The following is a 17067-nucleotide window of genomic DNA, read 5'->3' as shown; positions in this document are numbered from 1 at the left end:
TCAATATGTAACAACTGTGGGGTGATTTTGCTTGATAAGTTGTGAATGATATATTTTATAATGATTACTTGCTAAAAATTCTTCAGATGAGTAGAATTTGTTGCATTTTGCCAAGTTTTGAATATTTTCTTCTATTTATATTATCAGATTGACTTCATAGTGTGTGATAACTTGTCATAAAAATTACATATTGTAAATACTTACATTAATTGTGAGTTGTGGAGAATCTTGAAGAGGACAATTCAAATATGGTTCTATTTGTAGCTGGGTACAGAGTTTTTATTTCAATGTGTACATTTGCTTTCCAAAAAATAACCATGATTAGGAATTTCCTACTTTATTTTTTACATTATCTAATTTCATTTTATTGTTATTCTATTTATTTGTTTTATTATTGGCAAAACATTTATCTAACAACATTTAAACTGCTGGTAGATTTTGAAGAATTTTAAAGATGGATAGTGGTATGTTATTTTTTGTGCACTGCTAGATAATATGTGTACATCTAAATACAAAATATATTTAATATGTGGTCATGCTAGAAAAATAAGCACAGAGTATAGCATGTTAATGTGGTGTACCAATCAATAAAAATGTAAACAGTACTTCTATGTATCTGTTTTGTTACACATTCTTTTTTTGGTTTTAGCTTATATGTGGTTGTAGAAAACTATTTTAGTTTGTGTGGTTGTAGAAAACTACTCTAATATCTAAAAGCATACACTCTATGACAACAGTGAAAATTCATATATTTTTACTTCCAGGAGGAATTGGATAAGTACTGCGGGGCGGCTGCAGAAACAAAAGTCAGCCATTTTGCTCTGAGTCTGTGTGGAATTATGTTATATGTCACTTCCAAGATACTCTGATGCTGGCTGTGACTGTTTTGGGCGACTCAGAACAGTCACAAGTTATATAAATTCCTGTTCACAAGTCAGGTTTTGTTCACCTGACTGTTACATTTCTTTATTCATATGGTCCAAAAATTCCAAGAATCTCATGGTATGGTGATCCATATTACTGTTCAACACTTGTGTTTATTTGCTATTGCTGCACAAATGTTTATAGAACCAAACCAGATGAAAATGTAAAAACAATATACACATATTAAAAATGAAATGTTTTCACAGGAATAAAGTTCTACACTTTGTAACAAAGTGTGATTGCTATGAATTCTTTTTTAAAAACATAATTCAAACTTGTGCTATGATTTCCTTTTAAATATAATGTTATGAAGTGAAATGTATAAGAAAGAAAACAATTTTTTTTAGAAGTTACTTAAATGATATTATAAAGCTGTTGAATAATGGGGGTCCTAATATGACAGTGATGCATTAAGAAACACCATTATACAGCACGTAAGTTATATGTTTGAATATACCTGTGGTGAATGTTACGATACAAGCATTAGTGAAAGTACAAACATGTTACAAATCCAGTAAGTCAATCAGAATTTCCATGCAGATTATGCAGATGAACTGGTTTAATGTACATTAAATATTAAGTAACTTTTTACTGATAATGAAACACTATTTACAAAGCAGAATGTTTTTTTTTATTAAGATGTGATAAGTGCTGTAGAAAAAGACACGTAAAAAAATTGGTTCTTTCATGTAAATAAAAACTGCAACTGCCTATCTTATATTCTGGCACATTCCCAATTGTTAAAGCATAGCATTGTAATTTTTATTTATACAATACAGTCAAAAGTACAAGAAAAAATAAGACATAAACACAAAATAGACATAATACAAATGATCACTAAACTGACAAGCAGTCGTTATATGATAATGTTATCCAGTTGAGGTTTGATGGTGTATCCATGAAAAAGTTGTTTGGATCACTCAGGTAGACTCCCAGTATAAGCTCCTTGACAACTCCAAAGGTTGTATGCACACACTGTTGCTGTCAGTGATGAATTTGCTATTGAAAAGCTGTTGGACCAGTTGCAGGCCTGGATTTGTGGAACGTAGTCAGTTTGTTGTCAACCCAGGAATGTCTTCATGGATGTAAAGTTGAAGATGGTTAATTATTTTGGAATATTCCTTCAGTAGGACTTCTTGTCCTCTTAACAGAGGAGGGGCTATGTAGCTGAGTGTTGGAAGCCAGTTCATGGAGTTGTTCTTATGCATCCAGAGATGATTCCCATGGTTGTATTGAGAGAGTGAATCTTTTTTATGTGAGGGCTGTTCAACTACACTGGAGTACAGTATTCAGCCTTGGAAGATACTAAACTGACTGCAGAAGTTCGAAATGTGTCTGCTTATACTCTCCAGTTAGTACTGCAGAGTTTACAGATAAGTTTGTTTTGTGTGTTTATTTTCCAAGAAGTTTTTCAAGATGCTTCCTGAGAGATAGTGTCCTTTCAAGGGTTGTTCCAAATTAATTTGGATGACTCTGGTAGGGAAGGACTGTGTCATTCATAAGGACCTTTAATTTATTGTAGAAGTGGAACATGCTGACTTTGGTTTTAGAAAGATTGGGTACAAGTCTCCCAATTGTAAAATGTTTATGTAGTTGGTTGAGTTAATTAGTTAAAGAGTGTTTTCAGCACTTTTGAATTCCTTATGCTGAACGGTAAGTGCTGGATTGTCAGTATATCCAAATTTCTTTGTGCTGGTTTCAAGTATGTCAGAAATACAAAAGGTTGAAAGATAGAGGGGATATTACTGACACCTGAGGTAGTTTTCTTAGTTTCCTGTGTATTATTTAATTATTTTCTTTGCTTATGAGATTTCCTGGACTGCTTGTTATGGCCTGTCTGAGTGTGTGTTATTGATTAGGCTCAATGTGGTTTGGCAGGAGATAGCTCTGATCAAATTATATAAAAGCCCTTCTGCCCACACTGTGTCATAATTGGCAGTCATTGACAAAGGCTACAGATATCTTCAGTTGTTTCTTAAATCCAGCTTCAATGTGTGTAGCCAGGCTCAGAACCTGACTTGTGCAGCTACTGTTTGGTCTGAAACCTGCTTGTTCTACATGAATGTTTTCCAGAATTCTTGTTCTTATCCTGTTTAACAGAAGTCTCTCTAAAAAGTTTGTAGCAACAGTTTAGAAGAACTGCTGGGTGATAATGTACTTCAAAAACACAAAAAGACATAAAATAAAATAAATTAGAGAAATTTTGTTTGTCTGAATGTGTTTATTTTATTTTATTGCTTGACTATTTTGTGCATTTTTAGCTGCATGTGTATGAATGGTTGAACGGAAGCAGCCAGATGATGGAAGCTTGATTATGGATACATGTAGCTGTGAATAATGTTCCACACATTTGTGTGTTTTATGCTAAATAGTGATGATAATTCTCTATAACCTTTTCTGCATATTCTTGTTTTTGTCTATCCCCGTATTTGTTGCTCTCTACTTCTGTTTCAATGGATGCTGTAGCAGATGTCCTATTGACCTGCCCCTTCTTTGATAATTATTTTTATAGACTTATTATCACATTTACTCATTTGAGTTGCCTTCTGTACAATGCTTTGCTCTAGACATAACATTTTTGGCAACTTTATTTCTTGTTTTCTTGTAAATTTTTATTTTATTGTTTCTTATGACATGACCATACCCTATGATAATCTGCCACTCTGGCTGTCATGGTTCAATTCTGCATTCACCACTACTGGTATTTTGACTGTGTAGCCTTGATAGGCATTTATTTCTCTAGTCTTTTCTTCTTCTTTGTGATAGCCCCTAGTTTGGTTCCATTGGACAAACAAAAGCAGTGTGCCTTATTTGGATTCAATAGGAAAAGGAGTCGGGTGCTCTTCAGCTCATACATCTGGCAGGAAAAAAACTGGTTTAAACTGTGTGTACTTTTTATCTCAAAAAATATTATTCAGAAACACATATTAACAAATGACATTATTACTTTCAACATTTATTAACATTGCTGCATTAACTTTAATAATGCAGTTTATAACCCTACTATCTACAACACTTGTGAGACAAGTGCACATTGTTTCTGATGTGTATAACTGGATAGATAAAGAATCTACTCACCAAGTGGCAGCTGGCAGGAGCACACACATACAAAATAGATTTTATGTATGCAATCTTTTGGAGCCAGTGGCCCTTTCTTTTGGCAGAAGGGTTGAAGGGAAGTAAAGAGGTGTAAAGGAAAATGACTGGAGAAGTTTAAGAAAAGGGGTAGAGTTTGGAAAATTCACCCAAAACCCCGGGTCAGGGGAAACTTTCTGATCAGTTGAGAAAGAAAGATGAACAATCAAATTTCCTTTCTTATCCCATCAAGTAAAACTCCCCACACCTGGGGCTCTGGGAGACTTCATGAACTCTAACCCTTTTCTTAAACGTCTCCAGTCATTTTCCTTCTCCTTTCTCCATTCCCCTTCTAACCCTCTGCCAGAAGAAGGAGCCACTGGTGCCAAATGCTTACATACATAATTTGTATGTGTGGTCTCCTGCTGCTGTCAAAAATAAGAGCTTGACACCTCTCGCGCCCATGTAATTTCTACTTTGTTTGTTAACTAGGTGTAGACCCTTCAAGAAATTTTCTTTTTTATGCAACTGCAAAAATTTGTACTGAAAAATGTGCCACCCAGATCAGATCTGTTTAAAGATACTCTTACTTTATTGGAAACAAACTATTCCAGCCCATTACTGATAGTTTTTGGAATGTTATCAATTTTGACTTAAATTTTTCAGTATTTTTGCTTGTTTGTTCTGCTTCATTTTTGATTCAGCAGACTATGTAGCATCAAAGATAGAACAGAGGACTGTACCATAAACCCTTATTCAGTTTTTGTAAAGCCACGCATGGAGTAGCTCAGCTGACAAGCTGGTGTAAGTTTTGATAGAATTCTGAAATCTAAGTGTTATGCTTTTGCTTCAGAAGAGGCACCTGTCATGCTTCGACATATGTACTGGTAAGGAAAATACAAATACAACAAATTACATTCTCTACTTGTAGACATAATTTAATTCATCACAGAACATAAAAATTCTCTGGCAATAAATAAATTTTGACATCCACCTTGTATGAGATGTAGCCCTGGAGCATTAATAGATATTCTATGAGGTAGTGCTTCAATAAGTGAGACCACAGTTCATTCAGAAAGGTCAAGATAATCCTCTCTAGACTGCTGTTCTCTCAAAGTAACTTGAATAATCACTGCTTATCTTTTCCACAGAACTGCTTCTGAGACTGATTTCACATGGCTTAAGCCTGCAAGGTAAATAAAAAAGGTACAGAAATAATAGGGAATTCATTTTCAAATATATTTGTGTAAAATTTATATTTTAATAACATAAATTTATGACTTACCGAATTACAGTTTTGATCATGACTGTCTTTCAGCAATTGTATTAAAGTTTCCATGGAGAAATAACACAGCCAACCGGCTGCAAATAATTTTTTATTACACTGAGCTACTTTTCAACATCTCTAAGGATGTCTTCATCAGAATGAAATTTTAAAAGCACTGGAAAATAACACATAGAAAAATAAGTTTGACAGAAACGTTAACCAAGATGAAAAGTGTCGTAATATAGAAAGGTTAGTTATGTACAGTTATGTTGCTGATGTATTTAATTTCCACAATGGCAAATTGTAAAACAGAACCATTAATCTATGTTTGAATGATAGGTTTACTTCCAGTTATTTTGTTTGAGTAATACTGGAGTAAATATATTGTCTCCCATAACCAAACTAAGGTGAAGACATTGTACTTGCTATGATTACTACCTTCCCTCGAAATTGAAAGGTTACTAGGTTGGCGAACGTTGGATGATAAAAAGGTTTCATTCAGTTCAGCTGTCTCTGCCCTCTCTCTGCCTGGCTCATGGTCACTGACCTGTCATGTCACTTGGCAAATGTGCTCTATGAAATGAGAATGCATTCAGTTAAGGAAATTGAAATAAACAATCTGTCTACAATAGGTAATAAACGAGTTTGTCATGCAGAAGGAATGTTTTTATGTGAATTTGTTACTTATTGTGGATTGTTTGATTTTTAATAGCCCAGGGGCCACTTCCTTCCTTAGCCTACTGTGTGCCAATTTCTCACAGCTCATTTGTACAACAGTCAAACGAAAGTTGGGGATAGCCCAAGGAAAGTTATCAAAAAGGGTAATATAACTAAAAATCCAATGGTTGTTTAGTTGAAAGAGCAAAAAAGAAGACTTGATTTGATTTTTTCCGGGAGATAAAATGACAGTTATCTTAGCCTGCTGTTGCCTACACTGAAACTGAATTTACTGTGTGGTTTCTCTCCCTGTGATTTTAGTAAAGCCAGCCAGTACCCTTACAGAGTATTAGTTCTTTATTAGACATAGTTTCTTTAAGAATTAATGATCTGAATATGCTGTGTCTTTGGATCCCTAACGCTTCACACTGGAAGATTGAAATAGTGCAGTCTCATCTCCCCTCACCAAACAGTCAACAGTTGGGGGCTTCCTTCTCCATACCTGTTGTGTGTAGGTTTTTCTTAAAATTCCAATAGCCAGTCATTAGTAATACCGTGAGTTTAATCTGGCTCCTGTTCAAGCCCAGGATCAGAGAACTTGTCTTGAAACATGGCTTTGGCATCATTTTCTTACTAAGTTTTTGTTTTTGGATCTTAGTCCAATATTCTAAGTGTGCCTCATGATACAGTTCTGTAGTTTTGGTTTTACAGTCACCTTAGTGATGGTCAGCTCAGGCTTCTGTCCAACAAATGGAGTTGTCGCACCTTTCCAGGCCAGCCTATTGTCTTGTTCATTGCCACTAATTCCTTAGTGACCAGCCCACAGCAGGTTTACGCTGTTTCTGTCTGCTAACATCACAAGGGCATCACGGGATTTTGTGAACATCTTGGATCTTGTTGCAGTGAGTCATAGGGAATTCAGAGCTGCTTGGCTGTTTGAATGACTGTAACTGCCATGACCTTGTAGCACCTACACAGATTCTCTTCTACACACTCTGATAGCAGATTTTGAATTGAATTGAATTGAATTGAATTTTATTTGATCCTGTAAGATTACATCATGTACAGTAAATGTACGTGTAATATAGGACATGTCAAAGTATTAAAATTCTTTATCAATTATTTTTCTACACCTTTAGCTTACATTTTTACATCACTGATAATGAGTAACAATATATACAAATTTAATGGCATAAGTATTCTGCAACACTGTAAAACTCTTTTTCAATGAGATAGTCTTTAAGTTTCTTTGTAAATTCATTGTGAAGTACACTATCTTGCAAGGTTTTGGGCAGACTTCTTAGTAGTCTGATACCAGAGTACTGGGGTCCTTTTTCTAGCATTGCCAGTCGGTGGGGTATGCTCCGTACTTCATTCTTCTTTCTTGTATTGTGGGTGTGTACACTAGCATTTGTAATCCAGTCCTCACTACCTTTTGTGATGTACATTATTGTTTTGTATATATATAATGATGAAAAAGTTAAGATACCTAAATTCTTGAAACAGTTTCTGCATGTTTCAGAGGTCTTTCTTCTTAAAATGGTCCTAATTGCTTTTTTTTGTAATGTGAACACTCGTTTTGTCTCTTGTTTGTTTGAGTTTCCCCACACCGTCACTCCATACTGTAAGTATGGTTCGAAAAGTCCATGATACACTGTACACAGAAGGTTCTTGTCTGAATACTGTGATAGCTGCATCATTAAGAATATGACAGAGCTCAGTTTCTTACAGACATTATTAATATGTTTTTTCCATTTCAGTTCATTATCCACAAGAATACCTAAGAATCTAGCAGATTCTACTTCTTCCAGCCTTGTTCCGTCAACCTCTAAATCCATGTCTACAGCCTTTTCCTTGTTTTTAAACACTGCATACATAGTCTTTTTTAGATTTATAACCAGTTCATTTTCCAACAGCCATTGAGCTGTGGCATTTGCAGATATGTATGCTCTTCTCTCAAGCTGTTCCATATTTTGGTCACTATTTAGTATTGTCATGTCATCAGCATACAATATTTTCTTTTCTTCCTCCTCAACACCTATATCATTAACAAATACATTAAATAACAATGGCCCCATTACCGAACCCTGCGGCACTCCATATTTGATGGATTGGGTTTCTGATTGGTATGAGTTTCCTAATGATACATACTGCTTGCGGTTGCACAAGTATGATTTTATCCATTCACCTGGTTGCCCCCGAATGCCATAGTTGCTTAATTTTTGTATCAGCATTTCATGGTCAATGGTGTCAAATGCCTTTGAAAGATCCAGAAACATTGCAGAGACAACCTTTTTCTCATCTAAGGACTGTAAAATGTATTCTGTTAGACTGACAATTGCTGATTCTGTAGATTTACCCTTTCTGAAACCATGTTGTGAGGTCATGAGAATGTTATGTTTGTCCAAATAGTTAACTAATCTGGTATACATAAGCATTTCTAGGATTTTTGAGAAACCTGATATCAGTGAAACTGGTCTGTAGTTGTTGGGATCATCCTTACACCCTTTCTTGTACACTGGCACTACCTTCGTTATCTTCAGTTTTTCTGGAAAAATTGCATCTCTGAAAGAACAGTTTGCTATGTTCAGCAGTGGTGTTATTATCTCCTCACATACCAGCTTTATTACATGATTTGATATTTCATCATCACCAGCTGATTTCTTGGACTTCAGTTTCTGTATAGTTTTCCGCAATTCATCTTCCGTGACTGGTCTTAAGAACATAGTACTGCATGATCTTCTTGGTACCTTAATACCCTTCTGTTTTTGACTATTTCTTTCCAATTTTAGGTTTTCTACTACACTGATATAGTTATTATTCAGTATGTTTGCTATTTCCATACCATCTGTGACCACTGTGTTGTCTACTTTAATTGACCTAATACCTTCTTCTTTGTTTGACCCATCTTTTTCCTTTCTTTCAGCATTGATTGCCTTCCAAGCTGCCTTTGCCTTGTTTTTTGAGTTCGCTATAGTGGTGTCAATTGCTCTTGCTTTCGCTTCTCTTATTGTTTTTCTATACTTCTTTTTTAACACATTATAGTTTTCAGCTTCGCCCATCCGTCTCACATCCTGAAGCTTCCTTCGCTGTTCTAGTATTTCACTCGTAATCCACTGTGTTTGATCTTGATGCCTTTCTTGTCTCTTTACTTTGGGAAATGCTACATTAAAATGGTACTTAATTGTTGAAATAAATGCATCATATTTTTCATTTACACTCTGGGCCTGTAGGATTTCATTCCAGGTTTCCTTACTTAACATTGTTCTAAAGATGTTGATATTTTGTTCACTGATGATCCTAATTTCTTTGGTTGTTTGTTTTGGTTCTGATACTGTGTCATTACTTCTGCAAAAGCTGATTAGTTGTCCATGATGATCAGATATTTCTGTCTGAACTACATGTGACTCATAGTTACACATATTAGTAATTATGTTGTCAATAATTGTCTCACTTTGTGAAGTCACTCTTGTTGGTGCAGTTATTGTCACTTTCATGTTATGCTGTATTAACAATTCTTCAAAATCCTGTCTTATTTTTGTGTCTTTTCCCATGTCAATGTTGAAGTCTCCACATATAATAAGATTTCTCTTCATATTCATTCTCAATAAGCTAGCAACTTTTTTTAGAAAGATGCTAATATTGCCACATGGTGACCTGTACACACAAAACACTCTAAAATCTTCTGCCACTATACCAGTAACTTCAAAGTCTTTTTCTCTAGCTATGGGAAATGTAGCAGCTTCACTGTTTACATTCTTTGAAAGAGTACCTGTTTTAATATATATACAAACGCCACCACCCTTATATTTAGATCTGCAGAAGTAACTAGCTAGTTTGTAGTCCTTTACTGCCACATTATGTATTTTACTTTCAGTTAGTCCATGTTCACTTATGCATAATATGTCTGGTCTTACTTCACTCAGGAGTACTTCTGCTTCTAATTTTTTGTTACCAAAGTATTGAATATTTTGATGAAGTACTTTTATGTAATTTTTCTGCATGGAATACTGTGGGCAGCTTTGCTGGAGAGATTGATATCTCTAGTTTACACTGTATCCTGTATACCAAGGACAAAAGAAATGTTACATGGTGTAACCCACACCATGCACATAGTGGGTTATAGCTGTAGTATTTGTCAAGCCATAAAAGGTATAGAAATAAATAGTTAAGGACTAGGGTGTTCTTGGGATACTGTAAAATTGAAAGCAAGTTAAGTAGAATAAGGTAGTTATACACTAAGGGAGAGTACCATAAAATGTTTTATCACATTACCTGAGTTAGTAATTACAATTATGAGACCAATTTTACTGTGTCAAACCTAACTTCTTCGTTCAGCCATGTGACAAGAGTGTCATCTTTCAAAAAGACAGTTATCTTTCAAGTCACATGCACACGGACAAATACCGTATTTACACGAATCTAAGCCACACTTTTTTCCGGTTTTTCTGATCCAAAAAACTGCCTGCGGCTTAGAATCAAGTGCAAAGTAAGCGGAAGTTCTGAAAAATGTTGGTAGGTGCTGCCACAATTAACTTCTGCCATTGAATATATGTAGTGCTACATAGGCATGATTTGCAGGCACAAAGATAAATACTGGCACCAAAACCTCTGCGTCAGTAAATAAATTAAAAAAAAAATAATAAAATAAAAAAAAAAAGTGGAAGACGAGCTTTTTTCTCTGCCTCGAGTTTCGACCACTGAATTTTCATACATTATTCTACAAAGTAAATACAAATTCTGTATTGTTCATCTTCGAATGTAGCAGCATTTCAATGTACTACGAAAATCCGACTGGCAAGACTGTTTGGGATGTTTGTCAATATGGCCAACTCTACGTTCTGAATTTTTTCCTACCTGTGAGAAGAGGTACTTTTATGAATTGTGCACCACATGGAGTATTCTCTTCACCATAAGAATAATATGAATATAAACATTTTGCCATGTATTCTTTCATGTTTGCTTCTTTCTCATTTAAATCCTGTCTGCCTAATAAACTATGAAACTAGAGTGAGACAACAGCAAATGCGGAAGAATATACATATCATGTCATGTTTATATTATCATATTATTCTTATGCCTACTAGTGATACAGTCAGAAATGAAGCATGGCAATTGACTAGATTTTTAAATCTAAGATGACTCTAATTTCTGTGCAGAATATAATGTACTAGAGAGGTGCCTGCAAAGATTTTCAAACGGAGAAAAATTTTCGCTAAACTCTCGTACAGAACATCTTCTATCATATGCAGTCTATTATTTGGTTCTTGTTGATAATTATCAAAGAAAGCAGCAATGTAAGTAACAACAAATAGCAGTCTCTTGCCATTGTTTTGCTAATGAGATGATTCCTCCTTTTTTTCTTTTTTTTTTTTTTTAAAAAAAGCGGCGGTAGCGTGCACAAAAGCAAGCCATGCTGCGAGTGACGACAGGCCATAAACACTCATTATCAGAATGCAACAAACAATGCATGACACAGTACAGTACTGCATTTTCAGCTTAGAGTGACATAAACACATATAACAAAGAGAACGGCACTTATCAGATCAAAGAAAAATAAGCAATCAATTCAAACCAGACGAAGCACATGAAAAAGGATGGGTACCCGTATAAATATGGACGTAGCACCTGACGCATAGCAATGGCTACCTGGAACTTTTCTCCCCCCTTGAAATTCGAGTCTCAAATTTCAGGTGCGGCTTAGATTCGGGAAAATTTTTTTTCCTTGATTTCGAGTCTCATTTTTCAGGTGTGGCTTAGATTCGAGTGCGGCTAAGATTCGAGTAAATACGGTATGTCCACCCCTGTATCTCACCAGTCAGCAGGTCTGACAGTTATGCAGATGACCTGGGTACAATGCTGATACCACCAGTGATTTTTCCGTGGTGGGAAGATGGGAACCTTCCCCCAACTCCCTGGCACCCACCCCTTCCCAGCCTCATACGTGTGTGATTAATGTTCTGGAAACTTAATTGCCTGTTATTACATGACAAATGTTGAACATCAGTCTATGTAAAATTAAGAAACAAATTTGTGCTCACATTTTATGACCTTTTTGAACACTGTAAATCTATTGGGTTGGAATCATGGAATCAACTTGGGCTCTACAAACAATGATCTTTTGAACCACAGCCCACCCTGTTCATGAGGCCAGAAGATGGGTGAAAGTTCATGAGATCCAGATGACAAGTGAAATACGCCCCCCCCCCCCCCCAACACACACAAAATAATAGAGTATTTCTATTTTCAAATGTATCAATTTCTAAGTGTTCCATAAGACAGGTTGATGCCATGTCCTTCGTTTCCAGAAGGCATTCAGTATAGTTATGCACAGTCATATTAGGACATAATAGGCACATTATACAAAAAATAGTCTTACCATCTATTCCAAATAGTTCCAGACATTTTGTATGAGACTGAGATTGGCTAATTTAGTAGCCAGTGAAGATGTGATAAGGTGCCTGGGTGTTTGTCAAACCTAGAACATATGAGCACAGTCCGATGAACATGGCTTTTGTCATGTTGGATGATAGGAGTGTCCACAGCACGCTAATTATGAAGATGTAGAAGCAAGAGCAACACTTCATCACTGAGAAGGTTGAAATAAACATCTTGGTTCATGTACAGTAACTTAAATGAGAACCTGTCACCATACAAAAGACATCCCCAAAACATAATGGAGCCACCATCTGCATGAATTATACCCTCCACTTCTTGTAGGTTAAATGTCTCATTGGGATACTGATGCACTCAGCACCTTCCATAATTTGACAACAGGTAAAATTGCGATTTATCAGACCATGCTACATCCCTTCAATCAGCTGTTGTCCAGTTTCCGTGTTATCTGGACCATTGAAGACATGCCGAAGTAGTGCCTTTTTCAGCAATGACCTTTTAAGAGATACTCAACTCCAGATGTCCAGTGCATGCAGTTCCCTTTGCAACAATTACTCGGAAAATGGTTGAAACTGACCCCCATACACAAACAACAACAATGCCTGTTGGATATGAATTTGATTGTGTTTGATAGAGTGCAACATTCCATCTCTGGTCCCAGTTGGTTAGGATATTTTAAAGACCACTGCTCTTTTGCCTTTCCTTTTAACAAATTGCTAATAAGCACCACCTCCACCCCCCCCCCACCCCCCCCCCCACCCCCCCCCCCCCCCCGCATAAAAAAAATAGGAGCATTTCTATTGTCATACGTATCTATTTCTAAATTTGACTGATAACTTTCAAAAGAAATAAGCACGAAATCTTAGTGTCTCAAAAATCCCAAGGAATTTTTGAACTTACAAGCTATATTTAACACAGCATACTTTCGAGTTGTTGCACGAGGGATGGTAGGTAAAGGCACAGACTACCCTACTTGATGCCAACAAAAATCTGACACTGGCAAAATATAGGAAGTAAGAGAAGACAGAAAAGTGCCCCTCCCCCACACGCACACACAAGTTTCCAAAATGCAGACAGAAATGACTGATGGAAATAGCATTTTCCTCATTTTTTACTGTTATTCTGCTTCACAGTGTAAGATTTTACATTTTCCAGTACCCCAAGCTTACACATAGAATTTGATTTTTATCCTCCATTTTTGTCTGTCTCTCCATAAATTTTCTTCAATATTTCTTCTTCTGATAGAGGTCTGAATTCATTGAATCCATGAAGTCGGCAGTCTCCCTCTTTTTCTTTCATCCTGGTGCCTTCGATTTCCATTCCACAATTCTCTGGTAATCTCTCCTTTGACATCCTTTCGGTATTTCCATCCATAACAGTTGTTTTTTTCTATGAAATCTGCAATTGAATTTGTAACATCCATTTTCTTCCTGATGATTGCATTTCTGATCCTTTCTCACCTAGATATCCGTGCGTACTGCCTCCAAAAATCCATCTCTGTTGCCTCAACCTTTTTACTACTTGCGATTTAAATGTCCATACTTTTGATACGTATGTTATAATGCTTAACTGAGTTGAAGATTTTTCAGTTTGTTTCCTTTCTAATCTGCTGGCCCCATAGAATATCATTTACTGCTCCAGTAGTAAATTTCCCATCATTTATCCATTTTGCATTATATTGACTCATAGATATTTGTACTTTTCAGTGTGTTTAATAGTTTCCCTCCCTTCTTCCAGTGTCAAATCTTGATTTGTCTCCTATTACCATATATTTTGTTTTACTCCTGTTGGCCTGAAGTCCCCATCTTTTACACTCCTCTATTGTTCAAATGTTCAAATGTGTGTGAAATCTTATGGGACTTAACTGCTAAAGTCATCCGTCCCTAAGCTTACACACTACTTAACCTAAATTATTCTAAGGACAAACACACACACCCATGCCCGAGGGAGAACTCGAACCTCCGCCGGGACCAGCCGCGCAGTCCATGACTGCAGCGCCTTAGCCCGCTCTGCTAATCCTGCGCGGCATTCCTCTATTAATTTCCTGGTAATGTGCACTATGTCTTCTTTATCTTGTGCAAAATTAATTGGTCATCAGCAAATTGTAATGAATATATTGTAATATCATTTGCTGGGATCTCCATCATTTTTCCAATGCTTTTTCTGTATAGATTTTGTAAAGCGTTGGTGACAGATTGCATCTTTGACGGCACAGATTCTGGTTGGCTTTAGTTATGATGGAACTAATATTAAATGCCTTTAAAGCTTTCCACAAGATACATATGTGTATATTGTCATACACTTTTTCTATGCCTGCAAATACTAAATCAAGGGGTTGATTTCAAACTTTTTTCTTTTCAGTTATTTGCTGCTAGCGAAATATATGATCTATAGTTAATCTCTTGTGCTCTGAGGCCAGCCTGTTCTTCGGCATTCATTTCCATAAATTCTGTTTCCAAAAAATGTTTGATAATCCTTCCATAAAGTCTGCTGAATACATTAGTTATAGTTATTCCTCTGTAGTTCTCACACTCATTTTTTTCTCTTCTTTCCTTCCTTTCTTGTGGAGTGGTGATATAAATACTACTTTCCAGTCTTTGTGTATGGCCTTGCCATTTAAGCATTTTTCAAAAAGGCTTCTCAAAAGTTCATGTAATTTATCTGTACCATATTTCATCAATTCAGTTGATACTCCTCCAGTTCCAGTAGCACTTCCTTTTTTTAAAGTTTTAATTGATTTTTTTTACTAAAACTACGTCCAGTGAAATGCCTTATCTTCTACATCATTATTATTTGTATCCAAAAATTCTCCTCTGTTTTCAATAAATAATTCTTTGAAGTATTTTTCCCAAGTCTGGATACTAATGTAGTTAATTGGTTGAGTTTCTTTAGAATTTTTTCTCAGTATTTTCAATATCTTCCATGCCTCTGAGCTTCGCTTACCTCCAATTAGATTATCCACGTTATTAAAGGTATTTTCCCAATTCTTATTTTTTGCTTCTGTTGCCAATTTCCTTATTTTTGCTTGTTGTGCTTTTATTTCTATCTTGTCGTGGATACTTTGTGTATTTAACCATTTTAAATATTTTTTCTTTCTTTATTTGTACCACTTTACCTATTTCTGTATCAAAATAGTATAAAGAATTTTTTCTCATACTTAATTTCTTCGCCCAGGGCTTGTTTGGCTGCCTCATGTAGAGCATTAATGACATATTTATATAGTATATATATATTGTCAAATTCAGTTTCAGATAACTTTTCATCTAATCTTTTTTTTGAGTAGATTCACTGTATTTTCATTTTCTGGGCTATGTACATTATACACTCCTGGAAATTGAAATAAGAACACCGTGAATTCATTGTCCCAGGAAGGGGAAACTTTATTGACACATTCCTGGGGTCAGATACATCACATGATCACACTGACAGAACCACAGGCACATAGACACAGGCAACAGAGCATGCACAATGTCGGCACTAGCACAGTGTATATCCACCTTTCGCAGCAATGCAGGCTGTTATTCAACCATGGAGACGATCGTAGAGATGCTGGATGTAGTCCTGTGGAACGGCTTGCCATGCCATTTCCACCTGGCGCCTCAGTTGGACCAGCGTTCGTGCTGGACGTGCAGACCGCGTGAGACGACGCTTCATCCAGTCCCAAACATGCTCAATGGGGGACAGATCCGGAGATCTTGCTGGCCAGGGTAGTTGACTTACACCTTCTAGAGCACGTTGGGTGGCACGGGATACATGCGGACGTGCATTGTACTGTTGGAACAGCAAGTTCCCTTGCCGGTCTAGGAATGGTAGAACGATGGGTTCGATGACGGTTTGGATGTACCGTGCACTATTCAGTGTCCCCTCGACGATCACCAGTGGTGTACGGCCAGTGTAGGAGATCGCTCCCCACACCATGATGCCGGGTGTTGGCCCTGTGTGCCTCGGTCGTATGCAGTCCTGATTGTGGCGCTCACCTGCACGGCGCCAAACACGCATACGACCATCATTGGCACCAAGGCAGAAGCGACTCTCATCGCTGAAGACGACACGTCTCCATTCGTCCCTCCATTCACGCCTGTCGCGACACCACTGGAGGCGGGCTGCACGATGTTGGGGCGTGAGCGGAAGACGGCCTAACGGTGTGCGGGACCGTAGCCCAGCTTCATGGAGACGGTTGCCAATGGTCCTCGCCGATACCCCAGGAGCAACAGTGTCCCTAATTTGCTGGGAAGTGGCGGTGCGGTCCCCTACGGCACTGCGTAGGATCCTACGGTCTTGGCGTGCATCCGTGTGCCGCTGCGGTCCGGTCCCAGGTCGACGGGCACGTGCGCCTTCCGCCGACCAGTGGCGACAACATCGATGTACTGTGGAGACCTCACGCCCCACGTGTTGAGCAATTCGGCGGTACGTCCACCCGGCCTCCCGCATGCCCACTATACGCCCTCGCTCAAAGTCCGTCAACTGCACATACGGTTCACGTCCACGCTGTCGTGGCATGCTACCAGTGTTAAAGACTGCGATGGAGCTCCATATGCCACAGCAAACTGGCTGACACTGACGGCGGCGGTGCACAAATGCTGAGCAGCTAGCGCCATTCGACGGCCAACACCGCGGTTCCTGGTGTGTCCGCTGTGCCGTGCGTGTGATCATTGCTTGTACAGCCCTCTCGCAGTGTCCGGAGCAAGTATGGTGGGTCTGGCACACCGGTGTCAATGTGTTCTTTTTTCCATTTCCAGGAGTGTACT

The 17067-nt window shown here is 37.5% G+C and overlaps 1 protein-coding gene across 3 annotated transcripts in view; it reads left to right on the top strand.

Annotated features, from left to right (window-relative positions):
• Positions 1-3111, top strand: part of LOC124797945 (voltage-dependent calcium channel subunit alpha-2/delta-3-like) — a 314695-nt gene extending 311584 nt beyond the window's left edge. For all 3 annotated transcript variants that reach the window (XM_047261087.1, XM_047261086.1, XM_047261085.1), the window contains one exon: positions 765-3111. In XM_047261087.1, coding sequence (XP_047117043.1) covers positions 765-869 — 105 coding nt within the window. In that variant the 3' untranslated portion in view covers positions 870-3111. The remainder of the gene's footprint in view (positions 1-764) is intronic.
• The last annotated feature ends 13956 nt before the right edge of the window (positions 3112-17067 follow it).

Source organism: Schistocerca piceifrons, chromosome 5 (genome assembly GCF_021461385.2).
Source record: "Schistocerca piceifrons isolate TAMUIC-IGC-003096 chromosome 5, iqSchPice1.1, whole genome shotgun sequence".
Taxonomy (NCBI): Eukaryota; Metazoa; Arthropoda; class Insecta; order Orthoptera; family Acrididae; genus Schistocerca; species Schistocerca piceifrons.
The sequence above is the reverse complement of the archived record's forward strand: the minus strand, read 5'-3'. Positions and strand labels throughout refer to the sequence as shown.